Below are 23,918 nucleotides of genomic sequence, written 5' to 3' on the forward strand. Positions count from 1 at the left end.
AGTAAATTTTATGAGGAAAAAACTCTGTTTAGGAGCCAAGTCATGAAAATATGCAGAACATGCTCTAAAGGGGCCCACAAGTCAGTTTTGGGGTTCAAATTGAGACTCTGAAATATTCTAAGTCATAAAGTCGAGTTTTAGTTTTCTATACCCAACTTGTGAGCCTTGTAGCTCCCTAACCAAGCTGAATCAACTCAAGCTCCAATTGGCAAAGTTGTAGCCCTCGTGTAGGTCTCCCACTTTGTCAATTGCACCGGAGCCTGGATCTTCATGGTTTGGAAGTTGTGGTTCGGGGAAAGGGCGCTGTCAGTCGGCACAATTTGTAATTGGATCGAAGTTTCTGACCTGCTACAGTGCCGACCGGTAGCAGAGCTCTACCGCCACGTGGCCGCCACGTGTCGTGGCTGGCCAAACACCACTGCCCAGTGTCCTCCGCTTGAAGCCGCGTCCTCCTACCCTCCCTGCTCACTCTCATTCACCCTCCTTCGCCTCCTCCGCTCACAATAGCAGCAGCGGCGGCAGCACGCGGGCTCCGCCATCGACGACAAGCAAGCGCCATCGCATAGCTCACTCGCCACCACGTAATCACCGTCTCCAGTTAGCCCATAGTTCTGCCATGTGCCATGGCCGAGCCACCGAGCTCCGTGGCCGAGGTGCTTAGGGGTCGGTAGAGAGTGAGGTTCGGGTACCAATCAACGCGGGAGGTCAAGGCGGTCACGTTGGTGCCGTCGTCGTCGCCGGAGACGCCGCCGTCGACGAGCTCTGCTGGTACCCATCAAGCTAACCGCTATCCCCTATTTTTCGTATCGCTAACGTGTGGGCCAGCTAACATGTGGACCCCGCCTGTCAGTCACTATGAATAGAAAGCAGTTCAATTATTTCTAGTTTTGATGCTATTTTGTAAAATCTATATCTAGAGTTTGGTAGCTTCAAATTCGGTGGTTCCAATTTTGTTAGGATCATAGTGAAGTGTTGTATTTAGGAAAAATATAACATGAACACTTGTAGTGGAAGTTTTGGATGAATTAAATTGAAACTTGAAATGTGTTTTTAAATGCATGCAAACTTGTTTAAATTATATCTTGAGTTCCTATGCTCCAAAAATTATGAACTTTTGTTGGTGAGCTCTTCTTGCTTAGTAGAAGCTCTGGTAAAAATTTGAGAGTCATTGCATGTATGGTTTTTGAGTTATAGATTTTCCTTTTATCATTGAATGATCCTTGTGTGAATTTTTGTAATTTATCTATGAATCCAATGACCATGAAATTTTGTGGGGAATGTCCTAGTACCTTAAGGATGCTAGGAAAAATATAAAATCTATTGAGGGTATGGAACCAGAAATAAGATGCAGAAATCAGGAGTGAATCATTCCTCTCCATTCCAGACAACGAGATTGTCAAACATTGATTCAAATAATAAACCTTCCAATCTCCAACCTTTTTCTCAGATACCCTATGAAACCAGTCTCTCCATCCCTTAGGCATTTTGGGCTAGTTTCTAAAAGGAGTTTTGGTGTTCCAGTAGGACGAATGCACTATAGATTGTTTGAAGGGAATTTGGTTGGTTTCTTAATGGATAAAATCAGATGGATCAGGGTCACCCATAGGCCCAAGAAGATAGACATTGGGAGAAACAGCTGATGGAATTAGGATTTCATTCCTCATTTTCTAGAAATCGGATGAAATAAATTTGAGAAGAAAGGAAATACAGGGTAGCGACCGATACTTTGAGAATGGGAACTTGAAAGCATACCTCAGGGACGTGGTCATTGGTCGCCATTGCAGCTAAAATAGATTTGAATCTGAGGAGGACTGCTTGAATAAAATTTGATAGGGTAGAGGATTTGCTAGGGTTAAGACTTTGGTGATGGTGGCGTCGGTTGTTAAGACTTACTCGAGAAAGAAGGGGAAAACTAATAGGCCGAGTGAGTTGGAAAAGATACTATTGGGATATTATATAAGACTTAAGCCAAGAAGTCAAGAGTCACGCATATATCTCAGAATAGAACGGTTGCGTCGTGGTAAGCAGATAAATAGAAATTTTGGAATAAAATCATTTTTATCCCAAAATTGGGGGGCATGTGTTTACACCAAAATTTAGGAACAAGAACGCGAGAACTCGAAGCTTCCAAAATTGTGTCAATCAAGGAATCAATTGCATGAGGATCTATATCAGTTGATTCAGATGCGACACTGGAATCGACTCTCTTTGAATGACGTCAGCAGATAACGATAATGAGCTACGATTGGCGTCGGGAAATACATACCAGACTCTACAAAAAGAGAAAGATTAGGGTCCAAGTTATCTTAAGTTAGAAATGTTTTCTTTTATACCAAAGATTGTAATAAGTCATACTTGAGTAGGATTCATGTTTAGGCTTCAAGTATAAATATTGGACCCCGACTATTGTAAAGAGACATCCAACCAATCAAATATAATTTACTTTTTTTTGGCTCCGTGCCAACCCTTAGGAGTAGGAGTAGAGTAGATCCTAGCGAGTTCTTCAACAAGCAGGGTTGCATCAGTCCAGCCGACCTCCGACTTGTCTGTAAGTACCGTCATGGCTTATACTTCTGTTTGTATGGCTACATCGGTTAAGTTTGACCTCCACTGCGAACTCTAGTATAAGCTAGTTATCGACTCTTGTCTAATTCAAGTACGGCTACATCGATCCGGTCGACCTCCACTGCTCAAATTAGATTAAGGTCAAGTTATCAGCTCTACCTAAGGGTGGCGTCCTTCGGGTAGATTCATTAAGTTACCGATCTTGTTGATCTTCTTATTGATATTAGTTTGCAGCAACATCAATCTGCTCGGTCAAGATCAATCTAGATTGGCCTCGTATCCTTTTAGTTCGTCATTTACTTTGTCACAACATGATGTTTCTTACTCTAAGTGATGGGTTATGTTTCATCGGCTGTTCTATTTTCGATCTTGATTGTGCATAGTATGCGGTTAAGGCGTGTATGATCTTGAAGAGGTTTGCTGGTTAGTTAAATCTAGTCTATAGTTCGCTATTATGGCTGTAACGATCCGGTCGATCCCCATTGATGGCACTATAGATTGGAGGATGCTAGTTAGTAGATTTGTTCTCGGTTAGGCATGACCTTAACTGTTTGCTATGCCTGCATCGGCTAAATATCCGATCGCCTATGCTTTAATGCCTACGGTGTGCGTCCATGATTCTGTTAAAGATGAATAGATCTATGTACTTTAAGGGTTTGATTTATTGTCTTTATCACGGCTGCATCGATCCGGTCAAACCCCACTGTTAGAGATGTTAGGTTAAGTCTGATGAGTCCATAGATTTATCTATGTTAAATAGTCGATTGTTCACACGCTGTAGACCCTTTTCACCTAAATCGGTTATTTCAGCCGATTCGCTTGAGCCTTCACGTATAGCATGTCTTTCAGAAAGCCTGTCGATGTGTAGATGGTGTAAGGAAAATGGACCCATGGCCCATTTACTTTGGATTTTGGTGTTTGATGACCAACACAACCAAATTGGACTAATGTATTTGCAAGTGTTTGTTTTGTAGTTCAATAGGGTGCAAGACGTGACTTGGCCGAAGGCGACGTGATAATCTAATGATCAACACCTCAAACAAGACCTTAGAAGCACAAGTGAAGACCCAAGATATCAAGCAAAGTCCAAGCATGAAGATTGGAACCAAGCCGTACGCAAGATCGTGAAGAAAACGAGCTCACAGAGGCGACCGGACTCTGGACCGGACACTGGAAGCGCGACCGGACGCTGGACCGGTGGCTTAGCAGACAGGCGACCGGACGCTAGACTGGACGCTGGCGGCAACCGACCGGACACAGGGCATCAGCGTCTGATCGAGTATAGAGAGGTTCCAGGCACGCGAAACTACGATCGGACGCTGGTAGCGTCCGATCGGTAGTTCGCGGCTGCAACGGTCGGGACGACCAGACGTGTCCGGTCAGGACGATTCAGCGTCCAGTCAGTAGCAGATTTGCGGGAGTTCGACCCCAATGGCTACTTTCTCAGTGGGGCTTATAAAAACAACCCCCAACCGGCCCTTTGAGTAGTGTGGAGCTAAGGAAACATACCAAGAGTGTTGATACACCATTTGAGTGATCTCCACATGCATAGTGCTTAGTGTTTTATTAGGTGATTAGCATAAGTGCTTTGCGAAGTGCTTAGGTTGATTAGACCACCGCTTATGCGCTTGCTCTAGGTGTTTGCCTAGTGTTTAAGTGAGGTTTGCATACCTCTTGCCGCCCCATGCTTGTGAGCACAAGTGTTGTACATCGGAGGGGATTGAAGTCTTGTGAGATCACACCAACCGCGTTTGTGGTGTGGCCGCCACCGTGTACCGGAGGGAACAAGGCCCACGGCGTTTCGGCCGGAAGCTTGATAGTGAAGACGGTGGGGAGCATCCGGGAGAGGCTTGCCGAAAGGCATGTCGGAGACCCACTTGCACGTGGGGAAGGCCTGAGGCTATCCATGGAGTTACCCGACTGGGAGCTTGGCCCTTGCGAGGGATTCCTTGCGAGGGGCTCCAACGAGGACTAGGGGGAAGCTTGCGCGCTTCTCGATACCTCGGTAAAAATACCAGAGTCGTCGACGGGAGTTTGCATATCTCTACCTTGCTCTTTAAGCTTCCGCATTTACATTGATCATATTATTATCATTTGCGGTAGAGATAGCAACACACTAGCAAAACCGTAGTTGCACATCTAGATAGATTATCTTTTGCATACATTTTGCTAGAGGTTGAAAAAGAGGCCATAGTTTAGAGTTAGAATTTTAAGTTGCCTAATTCAACCCCCCCCCCTCTTAGGCATCATGGTCCCTTTCAATTGGTATCAGAGCCGGTTGGCTCATTTTTGGACTTTTGGCTTAACCGCCGTTGAGCCGACGCTTTTGTAGAGTGGTTGGGATGGATACCGCTAGGCCTCCACAATTTGACGGCACTAACTTCCCATACTATAAAGCTAGAATGGCTTGCCACCTTGAGGCGGTTGATTTGGGTGTATGGAGAGTCACTCGTGACGGGATGAAACCCATCAAGAATCCCGAAAAACCCACAAAGAGTGACGAAAAAGAAATCATTTCAATGCTAGAGCTAAGAATTGCTTGTTTGAATCTTTTAGCATGGATGTGTTTAACCAAGTGTTCACCTTAAATACGGCACATGAAATTTGGTTAAAACTCCAAGAGCTCCATGACGGCACAAGTAATGTCCGTGAGCAAAAACATTGTCTAGCCAAGCAAAATTATGATTCCTTTGCTATAAATGATGATGAGCTTGTTCGTGATATGTATTCTCGATTGAATCTAATCATCAATGAGCTCCATTCAATAGGATTATTAAAGCTAGATGATGCGGACATCGTGAGGAAGATCATCTCCGTTCTACCACAAAAGAAATATGCAAGCATCATCACCATCCTTCACAACATGGAGAACTTGAGCACCATGACCCTAGGCATTGTCATTGGAAAGCTAGTGGCATTTGAAATGTCACGTAAGATGAGTCAAGGAGAAGCATCTTCATCAAGCAAAGGCAAAGCTCTTGCTTGTAGTGAGAAGAAAAAGATGAAGGGCAAGAAAGTTGAGTCAAGCTCAAGCTCAAGCTCCTCAAGTGAAGAAGAAGATGAGGATGATGATGATGATGAAGATTCAAGTGATGATGATCAATCTTCCTCCTCCACCTCTGACCTTGATGAAGAATCAATCAAATTAATCAACAAGGTGGAGAAGATGATCCAAAGGCTCAATGTCAAGGGTGTGCCCATCCAAATTCAAGATCTCATTTTCACCAATCAAAGAAATGAGCAAAGAAAGAGAGGATGCTACGGATGCGGCGAGAAGGGGCACTTTGTGGAAGTTTGTCCAAACAAGCCCACACCCAAGGCAAAGAAGAAGGCGTGCAAGAACAAAGCCCTCACATCAATAAGGTCATGGGATGATTCTTCAAGTGAAGAAGATCATCACAAGAGGCAAGGGCGTAAGCACTCATCATCAAGCTCTTCTCATGTGTGCCTTATGGCACGAGGTAATGAAAGCTCATCCTCTAGTGAGAGCGATAGTGATGATGATTTGCCTTCTTATAATACAATTGTGCAACAAAATCTTAAATATGCTAAAGTTTGCACTAGTCAACAAAAGAAGCTCAAAACTTTAAAAGAAGAGCTAGGTAGTTCACAAGAAGCATACAAGAATTTGCTTGAACAATATGAAAACTTTGCAAATCTCAATGTTGAACTATCTACTAAAATTGAGCAACTTGAGGCTAGTGCAACAACAAGTGCATGCACAATTAATGATAAGCAACTTGAAAAGAAAAATGAAAAATTAAAAGAAAAGTTAGCTAGCTCACAAAATGATTATCAAAGTTTGCTTGCTAAAATGGAAATCATGTGCAAACATTGTGATGAGCTAACAAATAAAGTTGCCAATCTTGAGGCCGTCAAAAATATCCCCACCAAGGCATCTAAAAGAAATGACATAATTAAAAAGGATGCATCTACCTCTTGCAATGATTTATGTTTAGACTCACCTTTGTGCAACCAAGCTTGTGTTGAGAAAGTGATTGTAGATACATGCACACATGAGGTTGCAAAAGAGAATGAGCAACTCAAGCAAGAAGTAGCTCGCCTCACCAAGGACTTGACTCAAGTGAAAGGCAAGGCAAAGCAAACCCAACTTCATCAAGATAACACCGTCAAGGGAGTGAAGAAGCTTGATGAAGGACAAACCGTGGTTTGCTACGTGTGCCACAAAGAAGGCCACAAGTCCTATGAGTGCAAGGTGAAGAATGGGGGAGGAGCAAAGAAGAAGGAGAAAAAGCAAACAAGCAAGCTCTCCAACACCTACACCAACAAGGTGGACAAGAAGGCCTCCACACCTTATCTCTTGAAGAAGAAGAAAAATGACAAGGTGGTGGCCATCAAGGTGAACAAGCAAGCCAACAATGGGGTCAAACGCTTTTGGGTGCCAAAGGAAATCATTTCCAACATGAAGAGCACCAAGAAGGTTTGGATCCCAAAAGGGAAGTGAGAAGTCCGTCAGACCACGGGGAATTTGGAGACTTGGCAAAGTTTGGGTGCATTACATGGGGTGCATCATGAAGGACAAGGTCATTGCCAAGTAGGTTAGTGAATACTATGGACCCAAATTCCTCTTCCCATGTTAGGTAACTAGATGTCATTACTTTCAATTAGCAGTTATTTCAATTGGTATTGTCTTTCAATTGGTATACTCTTAAAGCATCTAGTTATCTTTTATGCCTAATGTTTGCATTCACATGCTTAAATATTTTGTCATGCATTCAATAGGTATATCATATGGTAGGCTTGCTCGGTTTCATTATCAACCCTTGGAGCAAACTTACATGGTTTAAAATTGTTTAGGAGCACGGCACATAGCTTGTTTTACAATTAATTATCTAATATGTGCCAAAGTCCAAATTATAGATAATCTCTCCCAAATATTATCTTTCAAATGGTATTTTGATACTTAAATCAATGTGCACAAATTTTACAAGTATTCAACACTTGTGTGCACAAATTTAGGGGGAACTTAATCTACAACTTGGATGCTTTGAGACTAACACTTTTTCAAATGGTATCAATTTTTCAAACCTATGTGTAGTAGTCTCATTGTAAGGAAATTGGCCCGGAGTTAAGCATCATTCCTTAATTGGCATCATCATGTTATTTTCATTTCATATTTATATGCTTTCTCCATGCATTATATAGATTAAACTCTCTTGTGCAATAAGTTGCTAATTATGCATATGCTTTGCTTTCTACCATATGTATGCATACATTTAGGGGGAGCTTAGTCTATATAATGTGAGAGTCAAATTTTGTGATCCATTTTATTCTATACACAAAGGATCACGAAATTTGACCCTCCCTTGTGCTACTAATGTCTTCCTTTTTGGTGTTTGATGCCAAAGGGGGAGAATTTGAAGGACCAAAGGCAAGCATCAAGTTGATGTCTACAAGTGGTAATGGTCCGAGAAAAGGAGGAAAGTGGATTATGGATTAGTCTAAGTAATGGTAAAATTTGTAGGAATCCATAATGCCACATAGGGATTTTTGCAAGGGCAAGTTAGGTCTTCAATTGGTGTCATAGTCTTTCAAGTAGTATCTCTTAGCATCATATAACCTTGCTCCTTGCATTGCATCCTAGCAAGTAGATAGTTTTGTTTAAATTCAAAATTTTTATTATTTGCTTGCTTTGGTCGTGTTGTCATCAATCACCAAAAAGGGGGAGATTGTAAGGAAAATGGACCCGTGGCCCATTTACTTTGGATTTTGGTGTTTGATGACCAACACAACCAAATTGGACTAATGTATTTGCAAGTGTTTGTTTTGTAGTTCAATAGGGTGCAAGACGTGACTTGGACGAAGGCGACGTGATAATCTAATGATCAACACCTCAAACAAGACCTTAGAAGCACAAGTGAAGACCCAAGATATGAAGCAAAGTCCAAGCATGAAGATTGGAACCAAGCCATACGCAAGATCGTGAAGAAAACGAGCTCGTAGAGGCGACCGGACTCTAGACTGGACGCTAGAAGCGCGATTGGACGCTGGACCGGTGGCTCAGCAGATAGGCGACCGGACGCTGGCGGCAACCGACCGAACATAGGGCATCAGCGTCCGATCGAGTACAGAGAGGTTCCAGGCGCGCGAAACTGCGACCGGACGCGTCCGGTGGCAGGCAACCGGACGCTGGTAGCGTCCGATCGGTAGTTCGCGGCTGCAACGGTCGGGACGACCGGACGCGTCCGGTCAGGACGATTCAGCGTCCGGTCAGTAGCAGATTTGCAGGAGTTCGACCCCAACGGCTACTTTCTCAGTGGGGCTTATAAATACAACCCCCAACCGGTCCTTTGAGTAGTGTGGAGCTAAGGAAACATACCAAGAGTGTTGATACACCATTTGAGTGATCTCCACATGCATAGTGCTTAGTGTTTTATTAGGTGATTAGCATAAGTGCTTTGCGAAGTGCTTAGGTTGATTAGACCACCGCTTATGCGCTTGCTCTAGGTGTTTGCCTAGTGTTTAAGTGAGGTTTGCATACCTCTTGCCACCCCGTGCTTGCGAGCACAAGTGTTGTACATCAGAGGGGCTTGAAGTCTTGCGAGATCACACCAACCGTGTTTGTGGTGTGGCCGCCACCGTGTACCGGAGGGAACAAGGCCCGCGGCGTTTCGGTCGGAAGCTTGATAGTGAAGACGGCGGGGAGCATCCGGGAGAGGCTTGTCGGAAGGCACGTCGGAGACCCACTTGCGCGTGGGGAAGGCCCGAGGCTATCCATGGAGTTACCCGACTGGGAGCTTGGCCCTTGCGAGGGATTCCTTGCGAGGGGCTCCAACGAGGACTAGGGGGAAGCTTGCGCGCTTCTCGATACCTCGGTAAAAATACCGGAGTCATCGACGGGAGTTTGCATATCTCTACCTTGCTCTTTAAGCTTCCGCATTTACATTGATCATATTATTATCATTTGCGGTAGAGATAGCAACACACTAGCAAAACCATAGTTGCACATCTAGATAGATTATCTTTTGCATAGGTTTTGCTAGAGGTTGAAAAAGAGGCCATAGTTTAGAGTTAGAATTTTAAGTTGCCTAATTCACCCCCCCCCTCTTAGGCGTCACGGTCCCTTTCAGATGGTTTTATGGATTCTTCGGTTTTAGTTTGTTATTATCATCATAGTTGCCATCAATCCGGTCGAACCTCACTGTTGATGATAACAGATTAGATTCAGAGCGTTTGTAGATCCATTTGTACTAGACAGCCATTTTGTTTGCATGTTATATCCTTTCTCGATTAGATTCATCGGCTCAATGATTCACACTGGTAATATCCACCTAGCTAATGATTTCACTTACATCTACGGGTATTGTACTTATCAACATAAAATCAATCGTGATCCATAAGCTCTACTGTCTGTATCGGCTATTTAGTCTATTTTCTCGTCTGGCTACTCCCGACGCGGCACACTTGGAACTATCTGGACAAACAACGGCATGTTCCACCTTAAATTACTGATAAACTTTCTCTCCTTGTCAATTACAGGTCAAATTGACTGGCACGCCTCGGGAGGAATTCGTAGGATCGATTAACCCTGCGTTGAAGCCAAGCGGATATCCGGGCTCATCCTAAGCAGATCCTTCCGGCTTGCTGTGTGTCGATGTTTTTGCATCAACACTTACCTTAAGGGATCTAATAAGATGGTGCACATAAGGCACATGTGATTCCTCGCCAGAGGGCACAGGTACCGATCTAGTGTGGTGAATAAGTACTTCGATAACAAGGACAAGGGGCAACCTACCCAATCGGTGCGGGAAGAGAGGTACGGAAAATGGGTGTTTGACATGGTGAAGGATATGGAGGTCAAATTGCAAAGAAGAAGAAAAAAGAGGGGAACACGACAAGGAAGAGAAAGTAGGATAAGATGGAGGAACCACGTGTCGTCGTTGTTTCTTTCAAGAAGAAGTCGAGTTTCTTCAAGTACGGGTCATACTAGAAGGAGCTTGGATATGCCCCATGCCATCGATTGCATGCGCCTAGAGAAGAATGTCTTTGACAACACGATTGGCATCCTGCTAGACATTAAGGGAAAGACGAAGGATGGTCTGAAGTCACGAATGGATCTTGTTAACCAGGGCATCAGAATGAACATTCACCTGGGGTAACTGCAGAACAGGCCAAAAAGTCAACCTCCTAGGTCGGAAGAGGGTTGTGTGCCAGTGTCTTACGGGGGTCAAGGTGCCGACCAGTTTCTCTATCAACATCAAGAACCTAATCTCAATGAAAGACCTCACAATGGCCAACTACAACTCACATGATTGCCACATCATGCTGATGGTGTTCCTTCCTATTGTGATCAGGGCTATCGATCCAGAGTACGTGAAGATGGTCATTACACGGATGTCCTACTTCTTGAACTGCATCACCCAGAAGGTCATCGATGAAGCTGAGCTTTTTGTCCTGAAAGCCTTCATCGCAGAGACTCTTTGCCAGCTCGAGATATGCTTCAGACCATCTTACTTCTTGTGCAACACCTGTTGATGCACATGGTGGATCATATACAGGAACTGAGCCCCATGTATCCATACCAGATGTGGACGTACGAGCGGTTCATGTTGGCCCTCAACATATATGTCCTTAACCGTGCTCACCTAGAGGGCTCTATGATCGAGGCATACACAACTGAGGAGGCCGTGAACTGCTGCCCTAAATACATCCGAGATGAAAGAGCGATTGGGCTGCCCGTCCCTTGGCATGAAGGCGGAACCTTGGGAGTGGCGTGCCCGGGGAAGAAAATATGCACTCACAGGATGCCCGTCTCTATAGCTTCTACAATCCAGCTTTTAGAAACTCATAGCTCACAATCCAGCTTTTACAATTTACGGTTGATCCAAACACCACCTCAGAATGCCCTCCCAGTCCCTGGTGTTTCGCACGCTTTTAGAAACTCATAACTCACAGTCTAGCTTTTACAATTTAGGGTTGATCCAAACCAGGGGCGGACCTAGGGGTATGCCAGGTGGTCCCTGGGCTCAAGTAACCCCTATGGTATATACTATATGTACAACAGGAAAAATACAAAGATTAGATTGAGAAGTACTTGGCTAACAACGCTTCACCGCTTCGGAACCCAACGTAGCCCACATGGCCGCTTGCACGCGAGAAGCAGGCACGTCTCCCAGTCTCCGCTTGGCTTCCCTTACCACCCTGCCGGCTGCGCCGTGCGCCTCTACGCCGCTGGGTGCTGCAGTTTGTTATCATCCAATTTTGTAGATAAAAAACTTATGTACATAATTGTTTTATCAATAATTATTTGTTTATCAGGGAGATTAGGCAAGATCACTCATCACTAGATTAGAGATTGGTTCCTAGTTTGCCAAGATTAATAGTAGAGGACATATCACACAAAAGTCGGATGATTAAGTCTCTTTTATGCCTATATTTCAAACTATCAATATTGCATTTGAACTATTTATATTGTAATTTGCTAAATTTAAGATTTATTATGTTATTTAATACCAGCATAATAAATTATTTTGTAACTTTTACAATTGTTTACCGAATCGCTTGTTAAAATTTTTATGTGGCATACCCTATGATAAATGCTAGGTCCGTCACTGATCTAAACACCACCTCAGAACGCTCTCCCAGGTGTTTGGCACGCTCCTCGTCAATCTTGTCCCTGTGGAACTAATTTATGGCGTCTTGATGCTCGGGTAGCAATCCTATCGCTATCGCTAATATTGTATCTTTCATTCTTTTATGTTGCCAAATCCTCCTAGCTAGTAGTTGCCTCTGGCGATCGCTACGTCTGTAGCGGCCAGGTTGACTTTTGATATAAAATGTTCACATACAGTTCAAATTTGTCTGCCGGCATAATAAAAAGTAATAAAAGGAACTAAATAGAAAACTAAGCATATGATCGGTTGAACAAGCAACAAATAAAGCTAACTACGGCATTGTATTCGTCCTTCCGCTGCGCCCATGGCTCCCTGTCACCGCGCAATGCTCCCACTGCTCTGCATCCTCGTCTTCTCCACGGCGGCGGCTGTCGAAGAGGCCGGCGGCGGCAACGTCGGGCGCCCGACGCACCTCCACTTCTACTTCCACGAGAACTTCTCAGGCGGCCCGAACAGCACGGCGGTGCAGGTGTCCAAGGCGCGCGGCGGCAGCAACAACAGCTCCTTCTTCGGCGCTGTGTTTGTCGTGGACGACATGCTCCGGGAGGGCGCCGACCCGGCGTCCCAACTCCTCGGCCGCGCGCAGGGGCTCACCGTCGGCGCGTCCCTCTCCGACGGCGCGCTCCTGACGGTGTTTAACTTCGTGTTCACGGAGGGGGCCTACAGCGGCAGCTCCCTGACGCTGCTCGGCCGCGCGCTGCTGGGCACGTTCATGGAGCGGCCCATCGTCGGCGGCACGGGCGTGTTCCGGATGGCGCGCGGATACACGCTCAGCAAGATGATTGAATCGCCGGACCCCAACAACCTGCTCGTCCTCGAGTACGACGCCTACATTTGGCACTAGGAGCCGATTCTGCCATGTGGTGTCGTCTGAATTTTCGGGTGTTTGTAATTGTGTCTAAGTGACCGTGAATAAAGATACTTCATTGCGATGTGAATCGCGAAAGATTTACGAATCTATACTTATCGTCCATTTTGGAAGCGGACGGCGTGCGCGGCCTGTACCGCGGCTTCGGTGTGTCGGTGCTGACCTACGCGCCCTCCAGTGCGGCGTCGTGGGCCTCGTACGTGACGGCGCAGCGGCTCCTCTGGAGCGCCGTGGGCCCCGCGCACCACAACAGCCGCGGCGCCGCGATGGCCGTGCAGGGTGCAAGCGCCGCCGCGGCGGGGAGCGCGGCTGCGCTGGTGATGATGCCGCTGGACACCGTGAGGATGCGGCTGCAGGTTATGGACGCTGGGGCGCAGGCGCCGACGCTCGCGGCCGCGGCGCGCGCTGGTTCGGGAGGGAGGATGGGCTGCTTGCTACCGTGGGCTTGGGCCGAGGTGGGTGTCCATGTCGCTGTCTTCGGCCACCATGGTCACCACCTACGAGTTCTTGAAGTGGCTCTCGGCCAAGGAAGGCTCCTTCTGAGCTCTCTGATTGAAAGTGTATCCATGGAAGTGAATGGATGATCCTTTGAATAATATTGCGCGTCTGGCTAATAAATTTCTAATATTACGCGTCTAGCTCGGATGGTGTGCTAAGAGAACACGAGATTTATACTGGTTTGGACAGAATGTCCCTACGTCCAGTTTGTTGCTGTTACTCCTGTTACTGGCACTGAAAGTTCATAGTAGGGGCTACAAACGGTCAAGAGAGGGACAATTCCTAAGTCTCTGATGAGAGGAGCGAACGGGTGCCAAGAGCTCGGTCGCTTCCCGGCTATATGCTTATGTGTTCTGGTCGGTTCGGGGTTCGATGGGTTCCAGTTCGATGCGATGTGTTGCGATGTCCCTTATGGGACGCCCTGCTTTTCCTTTTATAGGCAAGAGAAAGCACGGGTTATAGTGCAGGAAAAAGAGAAGAATGAGATGGAGAAGAAGTCATCCAGGATCGCCAAATCCTTCTTTTTCTTCACGCGCGTCCCGCCAACCCTGTAGACGTCAACAGGGACAGCTCCACATCGCGGCCCTGTCTATCATTGGCACCATGCGCAGGCGTCGTCTCCCGGTTGTAGCGCTCCACTCCGTACTGGCGGACGTCGTGGTGAACTGACGCGCCTGTCAGTCCTCGTACGAGGGTTAGGCAGAACAGCACCGGTACGTCCGACACTGTTGCTGATGTGAATCTCCAGGTATGGCCCGTCACGGCCACGGTTTATATTGGGGCGTGCCGGTCACCTCCCTGGTGTCAGAGCTTTGATCCAGGCCCATTCGCTTGGACCTGGAGTGGTTGGCGGCAGTATGGGTCTGCGTCGGGCGAGACGGATCCCCCAACCTCGGGGTCGCTCGAGGCGGAGTCCCCCCCAGAGGCCGAGCGAGGTAGAGCCCGCCCCTAGAGGCCGGGTGAGGCGGAGCCAACCTGTCGATGCAAAAACGTGTTGATGCGCCGAGCACACATCAAGCCGGAAGGATCTGCTTGATGGAGCAAGGCTGGAGATCCGCTTGGCTTCAATGCAGGATTAGTCGATCCTACGTATTTCTCCCGAGACGTGCCAGTCAAATCGACCTGCAATTGATAAGAAGAGAAAGTTTATCAGTAATTTAAGGTGGAACATGCCAGTTTTGTCCAGACAGTTCCAAGTGTGCTGCTTCGGGAGCAGCCAGACGGGAAAATCGACTAAATAGCCGATACACACAGAAATCGGCTGTTACGGACCGTAAAGCTCATGGATCGCGATTGATTTTATGTTGACAGGCACAATACATGCAAATGTAAGTAAGATCATCAGCTAGGTAGATAATACCGATGTAAAACATTGAGCCGATGAATCTAACTAGAAAAGATATAGCATGCGAACAAATCGACTGTCTAATATAAATGGATCTACAAACGCTCTGAACCTAATATGTTACCATCAATAGTGAGGTTTGACAGGATCAATGGCAGCTATGATGATAATAATAAACCAAAACCAAAGAATCCGTAAAAACATCTATACATTGATAGGCTTTCCGAAAGACACGCTATATGTGTGGATGCTCAGGTGAATCGACCGAAATAGACGATTCAGGTGAAAAGGGACTACAGCATATGAACAATCGACTATTTAACATAGACAAATCTATGAACTCATCAGACCTAACCTGTTATCTCTAACTGTGGGGTTCGACCAGATTGATGGCAGCCGTGATAAAGACAACAAATCAAACCTTTAAAGCACATAGATCTATTCACATTTAACAGAATCATGGAAACACACTGTAGGCGTTAAAGCATGGGCGATCAACTATTTAGCCGATGCAGGCATAGCAAACAGTTAAGGTCACGCCTGATTGAGAATAAATCTACCAACTAGCATTCTCCGATCTAAAAGTGCCATCAGTGGGGATCGACCAGATCGTTGCAGCCATAATAGAGAACTATAGACTAGATTTAACTAGCCAGCAAACCTCTTCAAGATCATACGTGCCTTAACCGCGCACTATGCAGGATCAAGATCGAAGTAGAACAGCCAATAAAACATAACCCATCGCTCATTGTAAGAAATATCGTATTGTAACAAAGTAAACGACGGACTAAAAAGATGTGAGGCCGATCTAGATCGATCTCGTTCGGGCAGATTGATGTTGCTGAAAACTAATAATAATAAAAATATCATTAAGATCGGTAACTTAATGAATCTACCCAAAGGATGCCACTCTTAGGTAGAACCGATAACTTGACCTTAATCTAATTCAGGCAGTGGAGGTCGAACTTAACAGATGCAGCCGTACTTGAACTAGATAAGAGTTGATAATTAGCTTATACTAAAGTTCCCAGTGGAGGTCGAACTTAACCGATGCAGCCGTACAAACAAAAATATAAGCCATAACGGTACTTACAGACAAGCCGAAGGTCGACCGGACCGATGCAGCCCTACATGTTGAAGAACTCGTAGAGATCTATACTACTACTCCTAAGGGTTGGCGTAAAGCCGAAAAAAGTAACTTGTATTGATTGATTGGATTGATGTCTTTTTTACAATAATCGGGGTCCAATATTTATACCCAAAGCCTAAGCATGAATCCTACTCAAGTACGATTCATTACAATCTTTGGTATAAAACAAAACATTTCTAACTTAAGATAACTTGGACCCTAATCTTTCCCATTTTGTAGAGTCCGATATGTAGTTCCCGACGCCAACCATAGCTCATTGTCGTTATCTGCTGACGTCATTTGAAGAGAGCCGATTCCAGTACCGCATCTGAACTAGCTGATATCGACCCTTATGCAATCGATTCCTTGATGACATAATCTTGAAAGCTTTGAGTTCCCACGTTCTTCTTCCCAAATTTTAGTGTAAACACATGGCCCCCCAATTTTGGGATAAAAGTAATTTTATTCCAAAATTACCACGTCTGTGCCCCCGATAGGTCCATGGTCACGGGTAGAGAATCTTGATCTGGGGCCTACTATCTATCACCGTCCTTGCCTATTTATGAGCCCATGCTTCAAAGCTTCATGAGAATACCATTGTTTCACGGGCGCTTGGATCCATCTTTCTAGATCGACTATAAATGTCTATCCGACTCTAGCGAGAGCAACTCAACATCTCAGTTTTGTTTCTCTTCTGCTTCCTTCCTCGAGTGCCTTTGGCTCGGCCAGACCCTCCATGGTCTAATTCCTTGCTATGAGGGTCTTGAGTGGTTAGAAGAATTCTTGTGCACAGGGTGATTGTGTCTCTCATTTCAGCGCCTTGTCAAGCACGAGGATCAGCCACTACGGTTAGAAGAACTCTTGTGACATCACCTGAGTTTTCTCACCATGATCGCAGAGCTGTTCTAGTGTTTGCAAGGGCTAAAATGTGTGGACACCTTTCCCTTGTTCGCCTTGTCAAATGCTCATCGGGGAAACCACATACTTCTTCCCCATGGTTTCCCAGCCATCGAGAAATGGGCGTCTTTTAGCAGGCGGCTTTCTTTCCCATTGTTTCTTAGCCACCGAGGAATCAGTTGGATATATGGGTATGTTTAAAGCAGGTGACCTTTTCTCTTCCCTGATGCACTTCTATCAGCGGGCCAATATGGCTCGGTCCATGCTGACCTTCGGCCCTGTGAGGATCTGGACTCCCTTCAATCCAAAGAAGTCCTAGCGGGTTGATCGTCAGTTAATGTAAACCTTTCGTATCAATCCCATGATATTTTGTAATTATGGCAAGCAATAAGTCTGAATCTGTTATCTCTTCATGATCTGTCCCCTAAATTTTTGGAGTGTTGATCCATTTCCATATCTGACTTTAATTTCATAACTTTGACGAAGCCTATCTTCTCACCTCTCGGGCTATATATACGGCCCATGGCTGTGGATCGAAAAACAACCTGCTTCATCCCAAACCTTTCGTGTCTTTGGTGTGATTTTGCTTCCCCATAGGTTCAAAGGCATGGAGAACGGCAAGAGGTCTGCTGAGGAGGCCTTTAACGGGTTTGTGTCACCACGCCAGCGTCTTCGTCATCAGGAGGGTGCAACCTGGGATGCTCCCATCATATCAGAACATAGGGCTGACTCCGCTCAACTTTTGAGGTCGTCTTCATCAACAATTCGGCACCTGCTCCCCTGCTACCCGAGGAAGCAGATCGACAATGATGATCTGATCACATCCATTAATCAAGTTGGCTAGAAGCTCGCCGACTGCCTCTCCATCGTGGAATCGGCTCTAACCACCTTGGTTTAGCGCCGATCACCCTCCGATCCCGACCAGGTGAAGGAGAGGTTGGCCAAGGCTGAGGCCAGAATCATGGGTGAGATGCCTACCACAATTTTCTGTCTCTTCTTAGTTTTGTCTTCAAGATCTTGACTATCCCTTCCTCGAATCTTTCTAAATCTATCAGCCCAGCTAGAAAGCCTTCGATCAGCTACAGAGTACGCAGTAGGATTCGTCAATGCTAGGGGTGCCACGCCCATGGTTCACTTGTATGACGTCCCAAACCATGTCAGAGAGGTTTCTCTCCATGTTGTTCATCATGGTACTGCCATGGCATTGGCTGCTGCGCAAGCTCGCTCTGGCCACAAGCTTTGACTTCTTCCCCATGGTTTTCCAACCACCAAACACCCTGAGGATCATGAGCGCCTAGTCAAGGATTTCTCCAACGCTACCAATTCCATAGCCCTTGCTTCCTAGGCCGAAGACATAGTGAATAAAGTATTTCCTAGCCTTTAGCTTGTAATAGGAGAAGCTAGCAAACAATTTTTTCGTTTTAAGTGGTTTCTTGTACTCATATTCCATGTACCAATCTGTGTTTGTTCTTGCCCTATAGGCGATATATATCATACTGGCTTTTGAACTAGAGGCGATACCCTTCTGGTATCGGCTATTAGAGCCGATGACCGAACAAATCGGCTATCAAGTAGTAATCCAAATGCTAGGATAATATTTCTTTAGATATTTTCCATTGATTACTCTGTCAAACTCTTCTTCTCCTCCTAGTTTTCCAAAATATATGCATTACTAGGCGCACAATGTTTAATCCGATAAGGTCCTTCCCAATTAGGTGACCATTTACCGAACTTGCTGTCCTTTGACCCGATCGACAATTTCACTTTCCAGACTAAGTCTCCTTTAGAAAATTGTTTGCTCTTGACCTTTTTATTGTAATACTTTGCAATCCTCAGTTTATTGGCTTCGATATTCTCAAGAGCACGTAGCCGATGGCAACTCAAGTCCTCTAAGTCATCTATCATAAGATTCTTGTAGATTTCGGCTAACAAATCATTTTGCAATGTGACATGCCTCGATCCAATTTGAATCTCCCAAGGAAGGACAACATTATGACCATACACAAGTTCATAAGGTGACATTTTAATCGATCCATGATAGGCCATCCTATATGCCCATAGTGCCTCATTAAGCGTTGAATGCCACTTCCTTGGCTGCTCTTCAATCTTTTTCTTGATCAGCTTAATCATAATCTGATTGGGTGCCTCTGCCTGGCCATTAGCCTAAGCATAGTAAGGAGAAGAATTTAACAACTTAATTCCCATACTTGCAGCAAAATCTCCAAACTCTTCTGATGTGAACATTGTCCCTTGATCGGTAGTGATAGTTTGAGGAATCCCAAAATGATACACAATATACTCCTTGACAAAATCAACCATGTTCTTTGAGGTTACCATCTTCAAAGGAATTGCCTCAACCCACTTAGTGAAGTAATCCATCGCTACCAATATGAATTTATGTCCTTGAAGGCAGAAAAATCTGGCCAATTAAATCAATTCTCCAACCTCGAAACGGTCATGGTTTGATTATTGGATTCATAGCAGATGCGGCGATTTCTGAATATTACCAAAATGTTGACAATTTTGACACCCCTTATAATATTCAAAACAATCTTCTAGTATTGTTGACAAAAAATATCCAGTCCTACGAATAATCCATTTCATCTTATAAGCCGACTGATGAGCTCCACATATCCCTTCATGTACTTCACCCATCAACACCTTAGCTTCTTCTTGATTTAAGCATTTCAGCAACACCCCATCGACTATTTTGTAATATAGCTGGTCATCTAGCAAAACATACTTAGTCGATTTATACCTTAGCATCCTGGTAACCTTCTATGATGGATTCTTAAGGTAATCGGCTATTTCAACTCTCCAATCATTATTCGAGGTTTTATTACTTAAGACCTCTTGAAACACTCAATAGCCTGACGCACTTTGAGCTAAGCGATTAGCCTCTTGATTCTGTGCTCTCAGAATATGTTGAAGCGAAACATGAGTAAACTCCTTGAGTAACCTTTGGCACTCATCATGGTACCTCCTCAAAGTATCTTCTTTACTTTCATATAGGCTGATCAACTGATTAATAACTAATTGTGAATCTCCAAATATTTCAATTACCTCGGCCTTTACTTCATGAAGAAGTTGAAGCCCCCTTAAGAATAGCTTTATATTCTGCTTGCTTGTTGGTAATCATTGGTCTAGTTGGAAAAGCAAACTCAAAATTTGCCCTCCAAGGTGAAATAATAACAATTCCAGTGCCACCACCTTGCTTGCATGATGACCCATCAAAGAACAACGCCCAAGGTACCGGTTCTACATGGCCAATACTTGGCTTATGATGCTGGGTGACAAAATCATCTATTACTTGCCCTTTGACTGCTTTAGCCGATTTATACCTCAAGTCAAATTCCGACAATACAAGAATCCACTTCCCCATTCTTCTATTTAATATTGGCAATGATAGCATGTGCTTGATCACATCAGCCTTGGAAACAACTATACACTCAGCCGATAACAAGTAATGTCGCAACTTAGTGCAAGAGAAATATAAGCACAAGCATAACTTTTCGATGGGAGAATATCTTGTTTCTAGATCCAAAAGCCTTCTACTTAGATAGAAAACAACTCATTCTTTCCCTTCAAACTCTTGCATCAAGGCCGATCCAATTGTTTGGTCATCGGTCGATACGTACAACTTAAAAGGCTTACCTTACTGGGGAGGGACCAGCATAAGTGGACATTTCATGTATTCTTTTATCTCCTCAAACGCCTTTTGTTGCACATCACCCCACATAAATTCTTGATTATTTTTCAACTTCAACAAGGGAGAAAACAACAAAACTCTTTCTGACAAATTTGAAATAAACCTCCTAATAAAATTAATCTTACCAAGCAAAGATTATAACTCTATTTTAGTAGTCGGGGGCACTGCCTAATCAATTGCTTTCATACTTTTTTGACCAATTTCAATTCCTCTCTCATGGACCATGAAACCCAAAAATTGTCCAGCTGATACTCCAAAAGCATAATTATTAGGATTCATCTTTAGACCATGTTTTCTTGTGCACTCCAAAGTCTCTCGCAAATCAGCTAGATGTTCCTTCTACCCCTTGGATTTTACCATCACATCGTTAATGTAGATTTCAACAATCCTACCGATCAAGTTATGAAAAATATAATTCATTACCCTCTGATAAGTTGCACCAGCATTCTTCAAACCAAAAGTCATCACAACCCATTCAAATAAACCGATTGCGCCAGGGCATCTGAAAGCTATTTTTGCTACGTCTTCTTCAACCATAAAAATTTGGTTATATCCTGCATTGCCGTCCAAGAAACTAATAACCTTGTGCCCAGCTGTGGCATCTACCAACATATCAGCTATCGGCATCGGATAACCATCCTTGGGTGTAGCCTTGTTTAGATCTCTAAAATGGATGCAAACTCTTAACTTCCCATTTTTCTTATACATAGGAACAACATTCGATATCCACTCTGCATATTGGCATGGTCGAATAAATTTTGCTTCTAGTAATCTTTTAGTCTCCTTTTTGATATCATCAAGAACGTTTAGGTTGAACCTCCTCGGAGCTTATTGAAACGGACGATATCCAGGTTTGATTGGCAACCGATGTTTAACAATTGATCGGTCTAGACCAGGCATCTCATAGTATTCCCAAACAAAACAATCTTTAAATTCCTTTAATAGATCTACTAACTCTTGCTTATACTCAGGATCCAACTTGGCACTTATATATATATTAGCCTAGGCCTATCTCTAGAACTAATATCTATCTCTTCTAATTCATCGGCTGACGTAAAGCCATGTCCTAGTTTACCATCTGTACCATCTATTGGATTATCCATTAAAACAAATTCTCAAAGCTGACTACTTGGATTAGCCGTTGGCTTTCATCATTGACTCTAATGAAGCCTCCTTCCCATAGCTTGATAGAAAAACACTCAAAGTCTTCTAGCTCCCAATATACTGGATCGGCTGGTGCGATACTCACAGATTCATCAGCGCAAACCAGCTCAACATCATCTCTATGCCACTGAATCAAACATTGATGCATGGTTGATGGCACACAATAGTTTGCATGGATCCAATCGCAACCAAGGAGTAAACTATATGAACCTTTTCAATCAATGATGAAGAATGTGGTGAGCAAAGTCTTACTTTCGATTGTCAATTCGACGTTCATTGCCCCTCTGGTCATGGATGCACTACCCCCAAAATCCTTAAGCATCATGTCGGTCTCAATCAAATCTCCTAGTCCCTTGCCAAGTTTATGAAAAGTAGTGTAAGGCATAAGATTGACAGAAGCACCTCCATCTACCAGCATCTTGCTCATCGGCTTCCCATCAACAAAACCTTTTACATATAAAGCCTTTAAGTGCCAATGCTTGACTGGCTTATCGAATATAGCCTGCTATATCACTGTCAACTTGGCAACTATTTCTTCATACTCTAATTCATCGAAATCTGAATAGACCTCTTGATCTGCTGGAGCTCTTAATTCTATCGGCAATAGAAAAGCTATTTGAATATTAGCCGATGGTTGACCCCTATCGGCTGTTTATTTAACACGCCACACTTCAGGTCTACCAGACGCCTAAACCTATTCTAACTCTCTGCTCCTTAGGCGTTGCACCCTCCTTTTCTAGCTTCTTGTCAAACCTCCTTGACACCATTGCCCTTCCTACCAAACGTATTCTTCTTCATAATCAGCCCAGTTTTGATCAACAACTCACTTTCCTAGCCGATCAGGAACACTTTTATTTTTTAAGCGCCAATCCATATTATGATGATACTCATCTCGAGCTTGGATAGACCGGCGGTTGGCTTAAGACTGCCTAAACTCCCAATATTGCTCACTGCACTCTGAGCAATTATTTCTAGTAGTAAATTTCAAACCTTCATTCCAACAATGTCTGAAGAAAGGACAATTCCAATGTGATTTAGCTTGGTTTCTTTCATACCTCTCTTTCTCCTATTGATGCTGGTATTCTTGCTCTTCTAACCAATGCTGATAATCATTTTCCATCTGTCACTGCCATTTATTCAACAAAATTCGAGATGTAACACGCGGCCTTGTCGCCCCATCCCATGACATCTTTCCCTGCTCATATCGGCTCTTTTGTTGGTCACGACGCCTTCTAATTTCTTTATATTCATCAGCCAATATTTGCATCTCGGGATCGACTATTCTAGTTTCTCTTGATCTAGTTGATGTTAGGACTTTAGTCTTCCCTTTGAGCAACCTAGCATCAACCATGTTCTAATCTCTTGGGAAAGGATTATCATCAACTTTCATCTTTCGAGGTGTATCAAATTTGAGCCTTCCTTGTTGCATAGCCCTCTTTATGTGAAAACTCTGCACTCATTAGTAGAATGAGAAGTGGCGTTGTGAAATTTGCAGAACTTCTTATTCTTCAACTGATCAGGGGGCAACATAATATGATTATCAGGCAGCTTGATCTATCCCTTCTCAAGCAAGAAATCAAAGAGCTTATCCGATTTTGTGACATCAAAATCATAGCTCTCTTCGACTCCTCTTCCCCATGGATTTGGCACCATTACTGTCTTCTTACCCCAATTCCATTCAACCATGACAACCTCTTCTTCTTCATCGTCTTCATAGTCGTCATCAACTGAATATGGATTGTAGGTTTTGGCAATTGCGGTACTCTTCTGGAATCGGGTATCTCTACGCATATTCTAGAATTGGCTATTGAGCGCTGCCACTCATTGAGCCAACTGACAAAAGTTGTCAAACTCTTGTCCAAGCAGCTTCTCTCTCCATGTTGGCAACGTTCAATGAGAAGCACAAATTTTTGGTCTCTCGGAACCTCTGAAGAAACTCTATGCCCGATTCATTAGTTCTCTGCCTTATAGTCATGAAATCAGTAATTTTCTTTTCTCCTGTCCTAGTATAAAAATATGTCTGAAATTTCTTCTCTAGGTTAGCCCAGGTAGCAATGGAGTTAACTGGCAACGATGAAAACCAAGTGAAGGCTGGTCCTGACAGGGAC

The 23,918-nt window shown here is 44.3% G+C and overlaps 1 protein-coding gene and 1 pseudogene across 1 annotated transcript; both read left to right on the plus strand.

The window, feature by feature from the left end:
- Nucleotides 1-12,504: 12,504 nt before the first annotated feature.
- LOC136489406 (dirigent protein 1-like) lies at nt 12,505-13,044 on the plus strand. Its single transcript, XM_066486053.1, has one exon. The coding sequence runs from the start codon at nt 12,505-12,507 to the stop codon at nt 13,042-13,044; it is 540 nt and encodes a 179-aa protein (XP_066342150.1).
- A 14-nt stretch (nt 13,045-13,058) lies between these two features.
- LOC136460211 (uncharacterized) lies at nt 13,059-13,611 on the plus strand (annotated as a pseudogene).
- The last annotated feature ends 10,307 nt before the right edge of the window (nt 13,612-23,918 follow it).

The sequence above is a fragment of the Miscanthus floridulus genome, chromosome 1, assembly GCF_019320115.1.
Source record: "Miscanthus floridulus cultivar M001 chromosome 1, ASM1932011v1, whole genome shotgun sequence".
Classification (NCBI taxonomy): domain Eukaryota; kingdom Viridiplantae; phylum Streptophyta; class Magnoliopsida; order Poales; family Poaceae; genus Miscanthus; species Miscanthus floridulus.

Coding starts and splice junctions, on each gene's coding strand:
- LOC136489406 (XM_066486053.1), top strand. CDS start 12,505: ATGGCTCCCTGTCACCGCGCAATGCTCCCACTGCTCTGCATCCTCGTC.